Source organism: Zonotrichia leucophrys, chromosome 1 (assembly GCF_028769735.1).
Source record: "Zonotrichia leucophrys gambelii isolate GWCS_2022_RI chromosome 1, RI_Zleu_2.0, whole genome shotgun sequence".
In the NCBI taxonomy this organism is placed as follows: domain Eukaryota; kingdom Metazoa; phylum Chordata; class Aves; order Passeriformes; family Passerellidae; genus Zonotrichia; species Zonotrichia leucophrys.
This window is the reverse complement of record NC_088169.1, coordinates 73,068,986-73,084,588: the sequence shown is the minus strand read 5'-3', so window position 1 is coordinate 73,084,588 and position 15,603 is coordinate 73,068,986. Positions and strand designations below refer to the sequence as shown.

The following is a 15,603-nucleotide window of genomic DNA, read 5'->3' as shown; positions in this document are numbered from 1 at the left end:
AGAAGTAAAACCTAAGACATAACCAGAACACTAAAGACTAATCTTAAAAATACATTTTTTTCATTATGTATCATTGTATATGCCACTTCAGTTTCATATGATGATTAAAAACAACACCTGTACTCTACAGTCCTTTTTATCTAATTTAAAGAGCTTTTTGTAAGGCTGTTACTGCAAAACCACATGTATATATTCTTGCAGTGTATTAATTAGGTCCAGATGAACACACCATTTCAGTAATGCATGAGAGTGGCAAAGCTACACTCTTTCAAAGCACTCTTCTACATTTCACCTCAAAAAAAATTGACGTATAAAAGCCATAAAAATTATGCATAGTGACTGAAGTGATTTCCATTTGAACCACTCTTCTCCACCTTTCATCCTACATTTTTGCCAAGTCCAGCACACCAACTTTAACAGTTTCTATTCATGTAGGGTTTGGAATTTAAAAATTTAGATAAGCAACAAGGATGGACAAACTGTGGTAAGCAATTTAAGCACAGAGACTAAATACTCCTATCTCAAGACAGATGTAAGAATAAAGCAGTAAAGGCTTTGGTGGCCAACATGATCTAGTTTTCCCTGCTCCAAGCTGCAGAACACAGGCCACAGCTTCCTAACAGCAATGGGATCTGAGGGAGCTACTGCCATCCCAGAGCTGTGGGCTGGCTCCCCAGTTTGCTATTACAGCAGCTCCCTGCAGCAAGAATCACGGGTCTCACAGGAGCCAGGAAGTTTTGACAAGTAGCTCACAGGGTCAGAAAGTCAGGCAACCCCAAAAGATGCTACATTAGGATATTACAGTGATGTGAAATTTCACATTTGGCACTACAGAAGTCATCAGTAAGTGCTATTTCTAAATTACATGAGACGACTGTAACATGCTATTTCCCCAATTATGTTTGATAATATCTGGAAAACAATAAAGGACAGTATGAGTTCTGAATCCTTAGTCTTCATTTCCTTGAAGAAAAGATGTGCTGAAAGCAGTTTTCTTTGACAGTGAGAACATATGGAAATAAATTACCATCTACTTTGGATGCAAGTCCCTCAAAACACAGTGAGCAAAACCAAATCACACCTGTTAATAAAATCAAAGGAACTATTTTGCTTCCTCCCCATCTTTACTAAAAAACTAAGGGACAGACAAGGGGAAAAATGTCCTGCTGACAAGACGAAATAATTTATTTTCTAACATCTCTCAGGATGTCTCAAGATACATAATAAATTCTTCACAACCCTACAGAAAATTTCATGGTATAGAATGTAAACCAGGTTTTTCTTTCACAGGAAGCAGCTGAGAAACCAGCTCATTTCTCATTGATGTATGAAGTTGCACCTGTGAAGGGGAGCAAAATCCCCTCCTGCAAACTACAGTTGTTTTAATAATGTAAAAGAGCATTGTGTGAATTGCTTATTCATTATTTCCTCACTAGGAATAGCTCTTATAGTAAAAGGCATCCTACTCAAGAGAAACTAAAGCATTTGCAACACAGTTTGCATTCACTGAACTGATGTGGTTGGTAGAAAAAAAGTCATACCCTTTAACCAAAAAAATTTCGAATCTGACTCCTCTGATAGCACTATTTTGTTATTCCTGCAGGATGAGTCTCGAGAGGCAGAGCACACCTAAACTACTAATATAAATAATGTACAGATTATAGTGAGGACAAATTTTCCCTCACCATTATAATCTTTAAGTCTGCTTTAGTAATGATTTGGATCTTCTCCTCATCTAGTTTTACACAGGGTCAAAAGGGAGAGTGATTTTAGGCTCCATATGAAATTAATATTGCCCTTTTTGTTTCTGAAAACTTTCTTAATAAGTTAAGCATAAACCAAAACCAGTAATTCAAACAAGTTTAGCAGCATTAACTGGTTTAAAATTTAAACCTTCAGGTAGAGCAGGGCACATCAGGATGGGTGATTCCTATCACCTCCCACTTAGAAAAATTAATTTACTGAAACATTTCAATTCCCAAGTAAAAAAAGTTAGTATCTGAGCACCTTCACTTGATGGAAGTGTTACATCACTAGCTTGTTGGAAAAATAAGAGTGATGTCATCATACAAAAGAGTAACTACACTACTGAATATGCAGCAATTTGCTCAGGGAACAATGAAATACTGAATTGAAAACAGCCAACAAGAAGATGGCAGTTCACTAACTAGTATAAAAATAACGTAATGAAAAAATTCTTTTGCAATTTGGACTTTCACCATAGAACTGCACTTACATTGTCCATGAAATTTGGCTTAAATCCTCCCTCCTGCTGTCGTCGTAATTCCTCCTGCTCCCTCTGGCGCAGCATCTCCTCTTCCCGACGTCTGTGCTCTTCTTCATGTCTAGGGTATTTTTCAAAATTATGTCAGCTTAGTCTCTTCACCTGCTTAGGTTTGCACTCAGCCTCAGAGGTAAGATCAAGCATATAAACAAAACTGGCCATTATTTATTTTTCTGCACAGTGCAAGGCACTAATCTACTCAACTTGATGAGTACTTTTGAAGTTTTGGTTTGGGTTTTTTTTTGTTTTTTTTTTTTTTTACTGGAATACAAGTAATTTCAATACCAATACATTCTATACCTACTCTTCCAGCTAGTACCAGTAAACAAGTTAAAATATTCCAGTTTTAAAGAAGCCACCATGGATTAAAACATTTCAACAGTGCCAAAAGACACAATTTTTAATTCTGAGATGTGTTTGTGCTGTTCTTTTTATCTTATTGACACTTATTGTGATTTTTAACAAAAAGTATAAATCAATATGAAGAGACTATGCCTATTTTCTTAAACTTTAGAAGATGCATTAAAACAATTATTCACATGAATCAAATCCTAAAAGAAAAACTGTTTTCAACAACAAGAATATCAAGTGAAAAAACTTCCAAAAATCCCATATCAGACTATAAGATTGCAATGCTATGATTCTACATGCAGATCAGCTGCCCATAAAATTTAGAAGTATGTTCCTATCTATTACAGCAATGCTCTGGTCATGTTAAAAGAAATATGAAACAAAAAAATAGGCTGACATTTCAATGCTATTTAGACATCTCAAATTTACAACAAAATTAGCAGAGCTGAAATAAGTGAAAAAAATCAAGCAACACTCGAAAATAATTTTTTATATTGCATTATATTATCAGAAACATCACCTATTATGCTTTGGAGAAGCCAGTTGAGCTAACATATCTAAATTCATGCAGGCCTACAGTGGCTGCATGCCACACTTGTGCCCAGTAGAAGACAAAATACCTCAGCTGTATCTGCTTGCGTTTTTGAAGTTCTTGGTTTCGAAGCTCTTCCAAGCGCCTCAATTCTTCCTGACGACGCATGAGATCTAACGGAATTAAAAGTGCATTTAAATATAAAAGCTGTCAATCAATCATGTGGCAACACAAAATTTGTTATTACTGCCAGATTACAGTTCTAACATTCAAGGTTTTTAACCAAATTTTCAACGCATTTAACTCATCTCTTTCCATAAAGCTAAGTACTTGAAAAAAGCCACTGGATCTGTGGCTTACAAACATAGAAAAGTACAAAATGGGCAAAGACCCCAGAGCAGGTTACGGAAACAATAGTTTTAAGTTCTCAAAGAAAAGGAAAAAAACCTCTCTTAATCCTTTAAATCACATCCTGGTTTTACATCTAGGACAGGGCATCAATTTTCTCATGTTTTATACTGCTAAAGTCCCACTACCAAGAAAACCACTACAATATTTATGGACTTTTGTGCTCTCCACTACCTGCTGCAGACCCCTGCATGGCACACATCAGAGCAAGAGAAGTCATACGAATTTCAGGTGCATGAAGGAAGGCTGAACCTCCACGAAGCTCTATCATGGCTCTGCTTAGTGCAGCTTACAAATGACCAGTAGTTTAACCCCACAAAAAAGGCACAGCCACAGCCTCCTATGAAGCACTTCAAATGTCCTTAAAAAGCATGGCATAACTCACAGTCATTACTTTTGCTGACCAGTCACATTATTGATTTCTACCTGGAAATCTCTGCTTTCTTCAATGAATTTTACCATTTGTTAGAAAGCAGGTTTTTTTATTTTTTGACTACATAGGCTATTGGCCACATGATACTATTTATAGAAACCACAAGTAACATTTTCCAATACTGTCCATTACATGGCTTTCATGCTTTAGTTCAACTGGTCTGCACTCTTTCTCTACGCATTTCTTTACTACATTAATTAAAATCTCTTCTTAGCTATGCAAATCAGTTTCCTCCAACTTGTACACAACACTGTCCACTATGGGAAATATACTTCCTTTTTAGTTCTTTCTTCTTCCAAATTTATACAGCATTCCCTATTTCCTGTGCACACAGGACCGAGATTTCCTACTTTCTCTCTACCACTACCATTTACTGTCCTTTGTTCTTAAGGTGCAGCACTCTACTTTTCTCATTGTTCTTCTAATTTTTCTCCATAGCATAGTTTATTGCCTTTCCTGAAACTGTTAGTATGTTGAAAGTTCAACATAGCAAATTATGATTCAGTATCATTTGACAACTGCTGAATCTTGGCAGAAAGCCTGCTATGCTGGATGAAAACACACATATAGAGGTTCCAACCCTGCACAAGAGCCATTGATATTAAAGGACCTGTAATGCTGGCAATTCTTGATTGACAGGCCCTTTCTCTGAGCAGAAAAAGATCTGCACTAAAGCAGCTGTGGGAAAAAAAGAAAACAAACAGAGAGCACTATCATTAGCCTCTGCATTTTCTTGTGCTTGTAAAAGGACAAGGGCTTTGTTTTACCTACAAGTTTCTAACACAGCAGACAGCAGAAGGTGAAGGTGTTCTCTCACCTCAGAAGTTAATCCTACAAGCTGGAACATCAACTCCACAAAGACTTCTAGCAATTTTAACTACTGATTTTTCTAAAGATGGAAAATGCTAAAGATGGAAAATAAATGCCAAGCTTCCATATAATTGATACAAAAATTAAACTTCTGGTTAAATTCAGTCATGTTTTCCAGTATTTTCATAATCTATTTAACCATTATTACCAGAGAATATTTACAAATGTTTGATGCATACCACCAAGTACATAGATCAGAAATACCATGCAATTTACTTACACATGGAAACACGTATTCTGCTTTACAAATTACTTCTGACTCAGGCTGTCAAAATATGACACTTCAAAGTGAAAAATTACACGTATCAGAAGAATTAAATCCATCTTCAGAATTAATACCACACCACAAAAACCTGAGTACTCAAACCAACACGTTCTAGAGCTCCAGTCCTACTAGCTCTCGTGGAGCAGTTTGAACACAACCTTCACCTGCTAGAGTATATGGACCAGTAAGCTCATCCTTCCTGTCTTTCTTTTAACTCCTACACGACTAAAACATGACATTTTCTATTTTATTTCATGTTTCATAATGACTTCAATACATCTTTAAATTTAACTTCATGCACCAGGGATACAAAACTATTAATTCTAGGTTCTGGCGCCTTAAAAACTTCATTGCAACTTTCTACACAATCCTGTGATGTGTGGATGCCATGGGACAGAGAGAGAGAAACAGCAAACGTTTCTCACAGCAGCTTTTGAGAACTTTCAGGAAGTTGTAAGGATGTGATAACTTGTTAAGCATAAACAATCTGCAGGTGGTGTTTTGCTGCTTCATCATTCTATTCTTCTCAAGGACAGAGTATGAGAAAGGTGTTATTGTTAACTAGACAACCAAACAGAATGTATCATATCTCTCTTGAATAAAGCCTTCTTTGCTCTTTCCACAATACTGCCTGCTGCCTGTTCCTGTGCCATTCCCGGCACAAGAGTGCCAGTGATGCAGTCACAGCACTGCAATCCTGTCATGCAATTAATATAAGCAATACTCTTGGCATGGCATGAACTTAGACCCACTGTTCAGAGCAACAAGAGGAAGGTATCTCCAAAAACAAATACAAGTGAAAAAACCACCTTATTTTCATGCATACTGAAGCTGAAGAATTGAGAAGATTAAAACAGAGGGAATTCCTACTGATCTCTAGAGCTCTGAAAAGTAAGTGTCAGCAGATAACCAAGAAGAAACCCAACTATCTAACAAACTTCTGAGTTATGTGGTACCAAAGAGGTTCTCTGCTAACCAAACTACGAGGGGGAAAAGCTCTCCTCCTACACTAAAAGAAATGTATTTCCTCACTAGAATAGCAGCACCACATGCTTTCATGTTTTAGTGGCTCTCCAATGGAAGAACGATTCTCTCTTTTTTACACAAAACTGGCATTTCACAAATATTCAAAAAGCAGAATACCTTTTCTGTCACAGAGAAATGAGGGCCTTTGCCGGGGTCGAGCCATTTGTCGGTGAGGGGAGACTCAGACACTCAATATGAGTGATAAGCAAATTCCGTTTATTGAAGAGAGCATCAGACACTTATACAGCGAGTAATAAGCTTATGAATATTCTGTAAGCTAAGCAATCTATTGGTTAAACTACACCATCAACTCTTCCTCATTCCTTAGGGGTTACATCTGTCTTTTCTTATGTCTCTTTCACTGTTTGTTATCCTACCACAGCTAGGCGCAAGGACACTGCTATCTGTGCAGGTGCAGGACTTGGAATTAACCATGGTTTTGTACTTTTCCATTTCCTAGCAGCTAAATTCCCAACACTTTTCCTTCAGGTTGTCCTTAAAAGAAATCCTAATATCCAAAACCACAAAGATGTTTTCCCATGTTTTACCATTTCTTCTATCTTAATGAAGAGGCCACCGTAATCTTGTCTCAGCTTAACACATAATTAAGACATGAATTTAAGACAAAGTAATCTCTAATCCTGCCCTCAAATCCAAGCAACAGGTGAATAAATTCAAAGGAAATTAAAGAGCATGAGTTCTGGAACTGGACTATTAGCATTGTTAAATATTAACTATTAGATAAGTCAACAGTAGATTTATCCAACCTGTAATTTAAGCACTGAACCATCTTTAAAAATCTCAGTCATGCATACACACAAAATTACAATGTGTGTCCAGCTGCCAAGGAGGGCTGCACTTTGTACTGTCAGCAGCAATCTTGGATCATATTAACCTGCACATTCCTCACCTCTAATACACACCTGTACTTACAAGGAAACACAATGCTTCAACAGTTGTTCTTGGAAAACAAACCAAGAAACAGTTGCCATTTCAGGTGCCGCAGCAACTATCTGGCACTTCAAAACAGTTTTCTATGTCATTACACTCTGTATGCTTTTCATGTTATTATGTAGGTAAGCTTTTATGTTATTATCTTCTGCATAAGACCTTCTGCTCTGTACAAGACCTTATAAAAACAGCATGGCTCCACACTGGGAGCACGTGTGCCTGTTCAGGAAAAACAGGCGAAGTAAATTTTTACTAAAGATAAATTTAGGAAGTGAAGAAAACAGATAATCACTTCTTTATAAAATTCTTAATTAATTTCTGCAAATCATCAAGGAATATGTGTACAGAGAATTATTCCTTCCTTTTTCTCAGTTAAATGCATTTAATTAAATGGTGACCAGCAAAAGGTCCAAGTATAGAGCTCAATATGCTACACAAAAAAACCATCTGTGACAAAACAAATTCCATAGCGGTAAATGATCTGGTTTTACCTTGCCTCATCAGCATCAGCTGATGCTCATGTCTAGCTGCTTCCATTTCTGCCTCAAGCTTCTCTTTGGCTTCTCTAATGTTCCTGTCAACCTGTTCCCGCTGCTGCTTTTCCATCTCGTCAAGAGCCTTCCACCGTGAAGCATACTCAAACTCAAATGTTCCAGGCTGAGCAAAACGTGGAGGCTGTTCTCTTTCCCTAATGAAAATTTTGCATTAAAATGTACAGAAGGACACATTTAGATCAACAGCTGTAACAGCCACAGAATGTATACACAACACAACCACTTCAAGTGTAGATCTCACTTTTTACCAACCTGTCAGATGACTACATTCTAAACCAAAGCTTAAATCAGACATTAAGAAAAGTAAAAAGGCACTTTTCCAAAAATTGCCCAAATAAAGATTCAATTTATTTAAGATAAAAATTTGTATTGACATCAATACAAAATACTAAGCTGCAACACTAGATTGACAGTGTTCAGCCTTCTAAATCAAGCAGTCAATCCACTAAACTAGTTATTTAGATAAATATCAATGCTTACTAGACAGCCTAGAATAATAGCTGGAATCTGCAGCCATTAAAATGAGCCCACATTTCCCATTCTAACACTAATATTGTACCTAACAACGACAAATTTTTAAGAAGTGGTATTCTACAGTCTCAAAATCAACATTTTAGATTCAAGCAACATGAATGGCAAATTACAATATTAAAAATTAGTATTTTCAGATATGGGGACTTCTATCTCATGATTGAGATTCACTTTCTCATGTCATGCTCTAAGTTTTACCTCAGCTGTGGAAGCTGCAAAGATTTACACGCCAGGGAGGCTGCAAACAGTTCAGGGGCTATGCAGAGAACATAAGGATCTGTGGCTATCCAAAATCTCTATAGGATTGGACCACACCTCTAATCCATAAAAGACTACAATTTGCTGGCAACAAGCTCCTACTGACAGCAGTGTAGGCCAAGAATCTCTCTACTACATTAAATGCACAGATGTTCAACTAACAGGTCAAGTCTGAATTTTACCATGATTAGGAAATTTGGGAAGGTCCTGTTTAATCCTTTGACCCAAAACAGCACAACATACAAAAGCACTACTTCCTGCTACACAAACTCAAAAGTAAAAATCAGTGTATATTTACAAAGGCAGCTACGTATAATAACAATCTTTTACAAAAAAAGGCTAACCACAACTTACTTGTGGTACTGTTGTGTTTTTTGCATTAGCTTCTCAGGGAGTCCATCCTCATCATCAAATTGCTCCATTGGTTCTACAACAACAGGTCGAGGTGTTCTGGAAAACATTTTCAATTTAGTAAGTGAATCATTAAAGAAGCAGTTATAAGTTATTTTAGCATTTTGAAGAAACACTCCAGAAAGCTAACATGTAATTCCTGTGTCTTGTCTTAAATCTCAGAATTCCAATGAATCCCAATCTTAACAATTACCCTCAGAAAAGAATTGTTTTTATTCCCAAATCCAGCTATTCTGCCTAGAAACCACAACTTACTTGACAGTTCTGACTGCTTTTTTAAAATACCAAAACCATCTACCAATAATTACAAAATATTTAGGAAGGAACTACCTTTCCGTTTTTATCAGTGAGGCACCACAGAGGCCATGATTGTACTGGGAAAGCAACAAACCCAAAACAGAGCAGCACAACCTATTCATATTTCTATTGACTTCTACAACTTAGTTCTGCAAGTTACTCTAGAACTGAAAACAGCTTGATAATTTAGTATTAATATTACAGCAATAATTAGAAAAACATTTCCACTTAAGTTATTTAAAATCCATTATTTTAACAACCACACACAAATTAGAATCCTGACTGAAAAGCTGAAAACAGCTTCCTTGATATTTTGGCAAGCATGAGCGAAAGAGAGCAGTGTAAAAACTCTGAATTGTGTAAAAAGCTCTTTGCATCAGTCCTGGGAGCAGAGCTTAGAAATCACAGAGCACTAGAGACATGATTTTCAAAACATCAGCACTTGTTTATTGCGTTCCATGTCTTTATTTCACTTTTTAGATCTTCCCCTACTGCCCCAGTCCCTAACCAGGAAAAAAAAAAAAACCAAACAAAACCAATGACCTCCAATATATTTAACTCTGTGCATCAAGTTCACATTAAAAAGATGAAGCCCAGAATCAAAGACCTCAACTGATGGCATCTGCATGGCAATTGCTGACAGCTCTGCTGTTTAAATGCAACTGAACTGTGGTGCTACCATGTTATGACATAAAACAATAATGTTAAAACATTAATGTTTTGAATGTCTAGTTTTGATACATTTAAACAAGAACTGAAAATGTTCTGAATAGGCAAAGAGTTTTCAATTTAAAAAGGTAAAACTTTAGACTCTGAAGCAAAACATCAAAGTAGATTAGCAGCATTTTAGATTCATGCTAATTATCTTTGCAACTGTGCCTTAGGGAACATGTCACCTGTGCAAGGAAATGATCAAGTGCTTTTTATTCACTCAGGACACAGTTAAGTGGTCATTTCAATCCAACTGATCTATCCAGCTGGCAAAACAAGAATACCCTCCCCTCATATCCCAGCTTCTTTTTCCCTGCCACATCTCTCACGCCAGGAATAGCACTAATGTAACACTGAACTACATTACTTCCCTTGTTTGGCTCACCACACTTCCATTCAGTTACTCATGCCAAGAAGACCCAGGGAACAAGGACACATTGCTGGCTGCTCTGGGTAACAGTAAAAATGTATTCAGATTAAATTTACTATGTAACCATGAAGTCAGTTCAGCAGCACACAAGATCTGGGAGTCCCAGACCCCTTACTCACCTGCCAACATTTTCTCCTGCCTAATTCTCTGCTGGACCTGACATCAGCAAGCACCTTCCTGTGCTTGAGCACACTGCTGTATGGACCCCCATACAAACGAATGCTTTTCTGTTGTTTTAGCAAGCACAAGTGGCTTATGGAATTGTCATGAAGTTCAAGAATAGCACAGCCAGGGCAGGAAAATAACTCCAAACCCAATTAACAGCAGCAAGTTTTCATGCTGTGAAACCACAGCCTTATTTTCCCAATGAGAATCACAGAAATAAAAAGAAATCATAAATATGTATCATTTCACACCGTTTTTAAGAAAGCATTAGAAAATGTCACTTGCGACTGTGTAAAGTGCAGCAATTAACAACTCTCTTTGGCAAGTACGGAAACAGGAGCTGCAGAAGTGCTGCTATTTGCAAGCTTGCCTGTCCTTGAAATAGATTGTTTTCCAAATATCACTGGTACATATATCAACCTCTTCAGAATCTCAGTCTTCATTTTAAAACAGCGAGAAAATCCAGGCCTTACAGGCCACAGATAATTTTTGAGGTATAAACACTTTCTTTAGTGTACAGAAATATCAGCAATGTCGTGCACTGATTTGTTAAGAAACAAAGGAATATTATTTTGTCACTGTTACTGGGATCAGGAAGACTTCAACCAATGAAAAGAAAGTCTCAACAGAAAATGCCTTATTATATAGAGAAGGAAAAGTAATATTACATATGAGCAAGAAAAAACCGAGAATTTTGCTCTCAGACTCTCATATGGTAATAAGAAATCTTATAAACAGTAAGCAGAGAAAGATAGTTTTCTTTAAAAAACAAAACAAGAGTATCTGTGGTATTCATGCAAAACACTTTTCTAACCTCATGGCTTTGAGAGACTTTGAAAACCAAGTAAGAACTAGAGAATACCATGAACACAACTTTTGCTCACATGGGGAAGATACACTCACAACTTCAAACAAAAACCTGTGCACTTACGTTGTAAGCAAGAATGCCCCATCACTGCATCTCTCTAGAGCTTTCCGTGCCGGAGGCTTTGCTGCAAACTCCACAAAACCTTTCCCTGTAGCTCTGCCTCGATCATCTACTACAACAACCGCCCTTTCCACTGGCCCGAATTGCGAGAATGCTTGTTCCAGCAGCTCATTGGAAACCACAGGCGACAGGTTCTTCACAGTCAAGGCAGCTCCATGAGTAGCAAATCGAATTCGAAGTGGTCTGCTCTTCAAAATAGTACCATCAAGTTCTGCCTTTGCTATTTCAGCCAAGGTCCTAGATTCCTTTATAGAGATAGAAAATATTTTATATCTTTTCTTTTCAAAGACAGCAAGTACCACTTTTGTGTGCCCCCCCAAAAAAGCAGCAAAGATGTTTTCCTTCACTTGAGCATATTGGCAACAAGATCATTCAACTTGCTTCCTCCAATCAAAACATCAAGCCAACAACAACAACAAAAAAAAAACAAAACAACAAACTGTCTGTCCTCCGACTGAAAAAAAATGCATTCATTACCCCTTATGGTTTATTCTAAAAACAACACAGATGCAAATTTTTTCTTGCCTATTAGAGGATTTAACAGATTCTCATTATGATGCTACTGCTCTATAAAGGTTTTGAGTAGAGCTGGAAAGTTGATACTTTTCACGTTTACCTACTCAAATGTTTATTTTCTGCATGTCTGGCTCCCCACAGCAGGAACCGGTATTCAAACGTCACAGGATCTAAGGTATTTTGGGTTGGGGTTTTGTTTTGTTTATAAATAAGTGAAAATATCGCGCTTGCCCTCAATGGATATCCAATTCAAATTTCATCAACAAATGGTGAAATTACCTTTTTTGCTCTTCTATTCATTCGTCTCACATTAATGGGCTTTCTGCACCCACATCCGTGAAACTGTGTAAATCAACAACTACCTTTTTTCTCACTTCAAAAATCTTCACCAGGTTGGATACCTGCAATCCCTGACATTTATAAATTCTTTATATATTTCTTTACAGTTCAACAGGCTAGGCAAGCTGTTAATATATATATATATATATATTCCCTAAACCTAATGGAAAATGGAAGGTCACATAAAAACTCTATCTAATTTCTATTACACACAAAAACGAGTAACGAGATGTAAGTATATCTCACTTCCTCCATAAAATTGCTATTTCAGGCCGGGGAATTCTCAGGGTAAAAGATGCATGGCAGAATGCCACAAGTATTTTAAGATGACAACCAAAAAGTAAAAAAACTCTAACCAGTAAAATACATGGAAAAATCATGATTAGACACCTAAAGCACTCTAAAGCTATTCCCAGAATGATACAAATCTGTGCATTTTAAACAGAGCAATCGTGAAAACTAATCTCGCATACTAAATTACCATTTAAATACAATATCATAAACTTTCCGAATGATTCGGTTTTTTGCATGCTTAACTCGAACACGTTTAATCAAATACTGTATTACCCCTAAAAATCTAGTCTTATCTGGGCACAAGTAATTCAAACAACCCGCGGTCCGCAACCTTTTCAATTCCGTGATTTTACGTTCCGCGTTTACGATGTGCGAGCAGCTGTATTTGGAAACAATCCTGTCCATTCTCTAAAATTAACCGTATCAAGTGCCATGGGGTGAGGCGGGGACCGAAACGCCCGGGGCTGGGAAGACTCATCTGAATGCAAGGGTCTGGCTTGCATGTGCAGAGGCGGACGGGGAGGGGAAAGAAGGAAGACGAGGCGGGGGGACCCGCGCTAGCAGCGAGGAGGAAGAGAGGCAGATGCTGCCTTTTTTTACCCCCGCCGGAATGGAGGGGAAGGGGGCGGGGGGCGAGGGACCGAAGCCTCTCGCTTTCAGAGACAGCCCCAGGGGCCCGCTCGGATCCTCACCAGGCGGATGAAGCCGAAGCCGCGGTCCCGATTGATGAAGACCTCGCTGGGCTCCCCGTAGCGCTCGAAAAGGCGCTTGAAATCCTCCTCGGTGATATCAGTAGGCAGATTCCCCACGAACAGCCGGCAACGCTGCGTGTAGCTCTTCTCGCCAGGTTTGAGAAAGCTCTTGATATCGATGGTGAACCCAACCTCCCGCTCCTCATCTCCGCCGCCTTCTTTGCTCGGCACCAGAGCCATGGCCGCCGCCGCCTCACTCTCCGCTTCTAGGCCGCGCAATCCTTTCAGGTTGCCGCCGCCGCCGCCTCCCACCATGCCCAGCGGCACCGCCGGGGAGCTGTTTTCGATCCGCACTTGCTTCAAGTTCCTATTCGCGGCCATGTCCGCTCCTTCCTCGCGGCTTCTCCCTCGGGGGACGCGGAACCCTGCTCGGCAGCCGCCGCCTCCGACCCTCAGCCAATTCAAAATGGCGCCGCCGCCAGCCCCGGCGAGTTGTGCCGTCCCCGCGGGAAGCCCCGCCCCGGCTCCGCTCCCCCTCACGGCCGCGCCTCCGCCGCCGCTCCCCCTCCGCTGCCGCGCACGGCCGGACCTGCCCCGGGCCCACGGAGAGCCGTCTGTCCCCCTCTAGAGACAGATGTGATTCCGCGGCTGCGCTGCCGCGTTGTGTTAGAGCAGCGGTCTCCTCAGCGCGTCCCCAGGCAGAGGAGCCCCTCGCTGGGGTCTCTCTCGAGGGAAAGGCAGCCGGGCGTGATGCCCCGGGGTGTTTGGTCCCTGCGGGAGAGGGAGGCAGGCGTGACACTAGAGACGCTGAGGCGGCGGCGACGGGAACAGCTGAGGGAATCACAAAAACCACAGAATCAATCAGGTTGGAAAACACCTCTTGAGGTCATCGAATCCAACCTGCGGCTGAATGTCGCCATGTCATCAAGACCACGGCACTGAGCGCCACGTCCAGTCTTTCCTGAAACACCTCCAGGAAAAGCAATTCCACCACCACGCCAGGCAGCCCATTCCAATGTCTAATTACCCTTTCTGTGAAGAGATGATGTCCAACCTAAACCTGCCCTGATGCATCTCGAGGCTATGTCCTATGACCTGTTGCCTGGGAGAAGAGGCCAACCCCAACCTGGCTGCACCCTCCTGTCAGGCAGCTGCAGAGAGTGATGAGGTTTCCCACGAGACTCCTTTTCTCCAGGTTAAACACCCCCAGCTCCCTCAGCCACACCTCACAGTTCTTGTTCTGCAAACCTTTCTCCAGCTCCGTTGCCCTTCTCTGGACTAGTTCCAGCTTCTCAGTGTCATTCCTGAATTAAGAGGCCCAACACTTGACACAGCGCTTGAGCTGTGGCCTCAGCAGTGCTGGGCACAGGGGGACGGTCACTGCCCTGCTCCTGCCGGCCACACCTGGCTGAGCCAGGCCGGGAAGGGCTGTCCAGGCACTGCTGTGCTGCATGCCCAGACTGACAGGGCATAAAAAACACTCACCGAAGCAGATGTGCGAGACAAATCTGAGTGAAGAGAGGCCTTGTTACACTCCTTCCAGGACAACTTCTTACAGAGCAACAGCTTTCATTATAAAGGGGGCAACTTTCTTCTGAGAGGTGTGAAGTCAAACGTTTCCTCCCTCGGGCATGCCGCCTTCTAGCAACGACTGTGGATGTTCCCCATCTGCAGCACCAGACTGTGGTTTGCTCTCCTGCCAGATTTGTAGCTGCTTGGCTTGGTTCATGTGTTTCAACCAGTAGTACAACTAGTGCATGGTTTCTCAGAATAGTTTCATTAATAGAACTCTAACACTGAAAAAGTCCAAACCATGTTATGAGGTCAGTTGTTACTTCAGCTACTGTGTGGCATACACTGTTGTTTGGAACAAGCAATATCAAGCATGATATTCAAGAGCAAATTACAACAGGCATGAATGTGGTGCTTGGGGGTTACTTTGTCTATTGTGGAATATTTGAAGTTCCTCTGTCTTGTCGTACCACTTGAGGTACAACAAAAATCTGTCCCTTTCTTCCTATCTCTGAGCTTGTTCAAGGACCTTGAGAAGACACAAGTTCCCAGCTTTATCAGTCCACCTCTTTCTGAAGCAGACTTGTGGGTGTAGAGCATCAAGCTAAATGCAGATTTTAACCTCTGAAATTCAGAAAATACAGATGATAGGAGAAGGATATCTACTCATAGAAAAGGCAGGAAGTCAGGCAGTGTAGGAACATGATGGAGGCATGAGAGTAGCAGTATGGGAGCCCTAAAGCCTAATCATCTTGACTGTCCAAAGAACAATGCTTTGAAATATA

At 40.2% G+C, this 15,603-nt stretch overlaps 1 protein-coding gene across 4 annotated transcripts in view; it reads right to left on the bottom strand.

Annotated features, from left to right (window-relative positions):
• The window catches only part of PSPC1 (paraspeckle component 1), a 58,882-nt gene extending 45,085 nt beyond the window's left edge, over positions 1-13,797 (bottom strand). For 3 of the 4 annotated variants that reach the window (XR_010440944.1, XR_010440945.1, XR_010440946.1), the window contains exons 1-6: positions 13,307-13,768; positions 11,409-11,710; positions 8,818-8,913; positions 7,612-7,808; positions 3,256-3,340; positions 2,237-2,345 (exon numbers count right to left, since the gene is read on the bottom strand). Coding sequence is in view for 1 of the 4 variants with exons in the window: in XM_064717845.1 (XP_064573915.1) it covers positions 2,237-2,345; positions 3,256-3,340; positions 7,612-7,808; positions 8,818-8,913; positions 11,409-11,710; positions 13,307-13,687 (1,170 nt within the window). In the remaining 3 variants the exon portion in view is untranslated. Of the gene's footprint in view, positions 1-2,236; positions 2,346-3,255; positions 3,341-7,611; positions 7,809-8,817; positions 8,914-11,408; positions 11,711-13,306 lie in introns of all 4 variants that reach the window. The other variant, XM_064717845.1, reaches the window with a different exon arrangement.
• Positions 13,798-15,603: the final 1,806 nt, after the last annotated feature.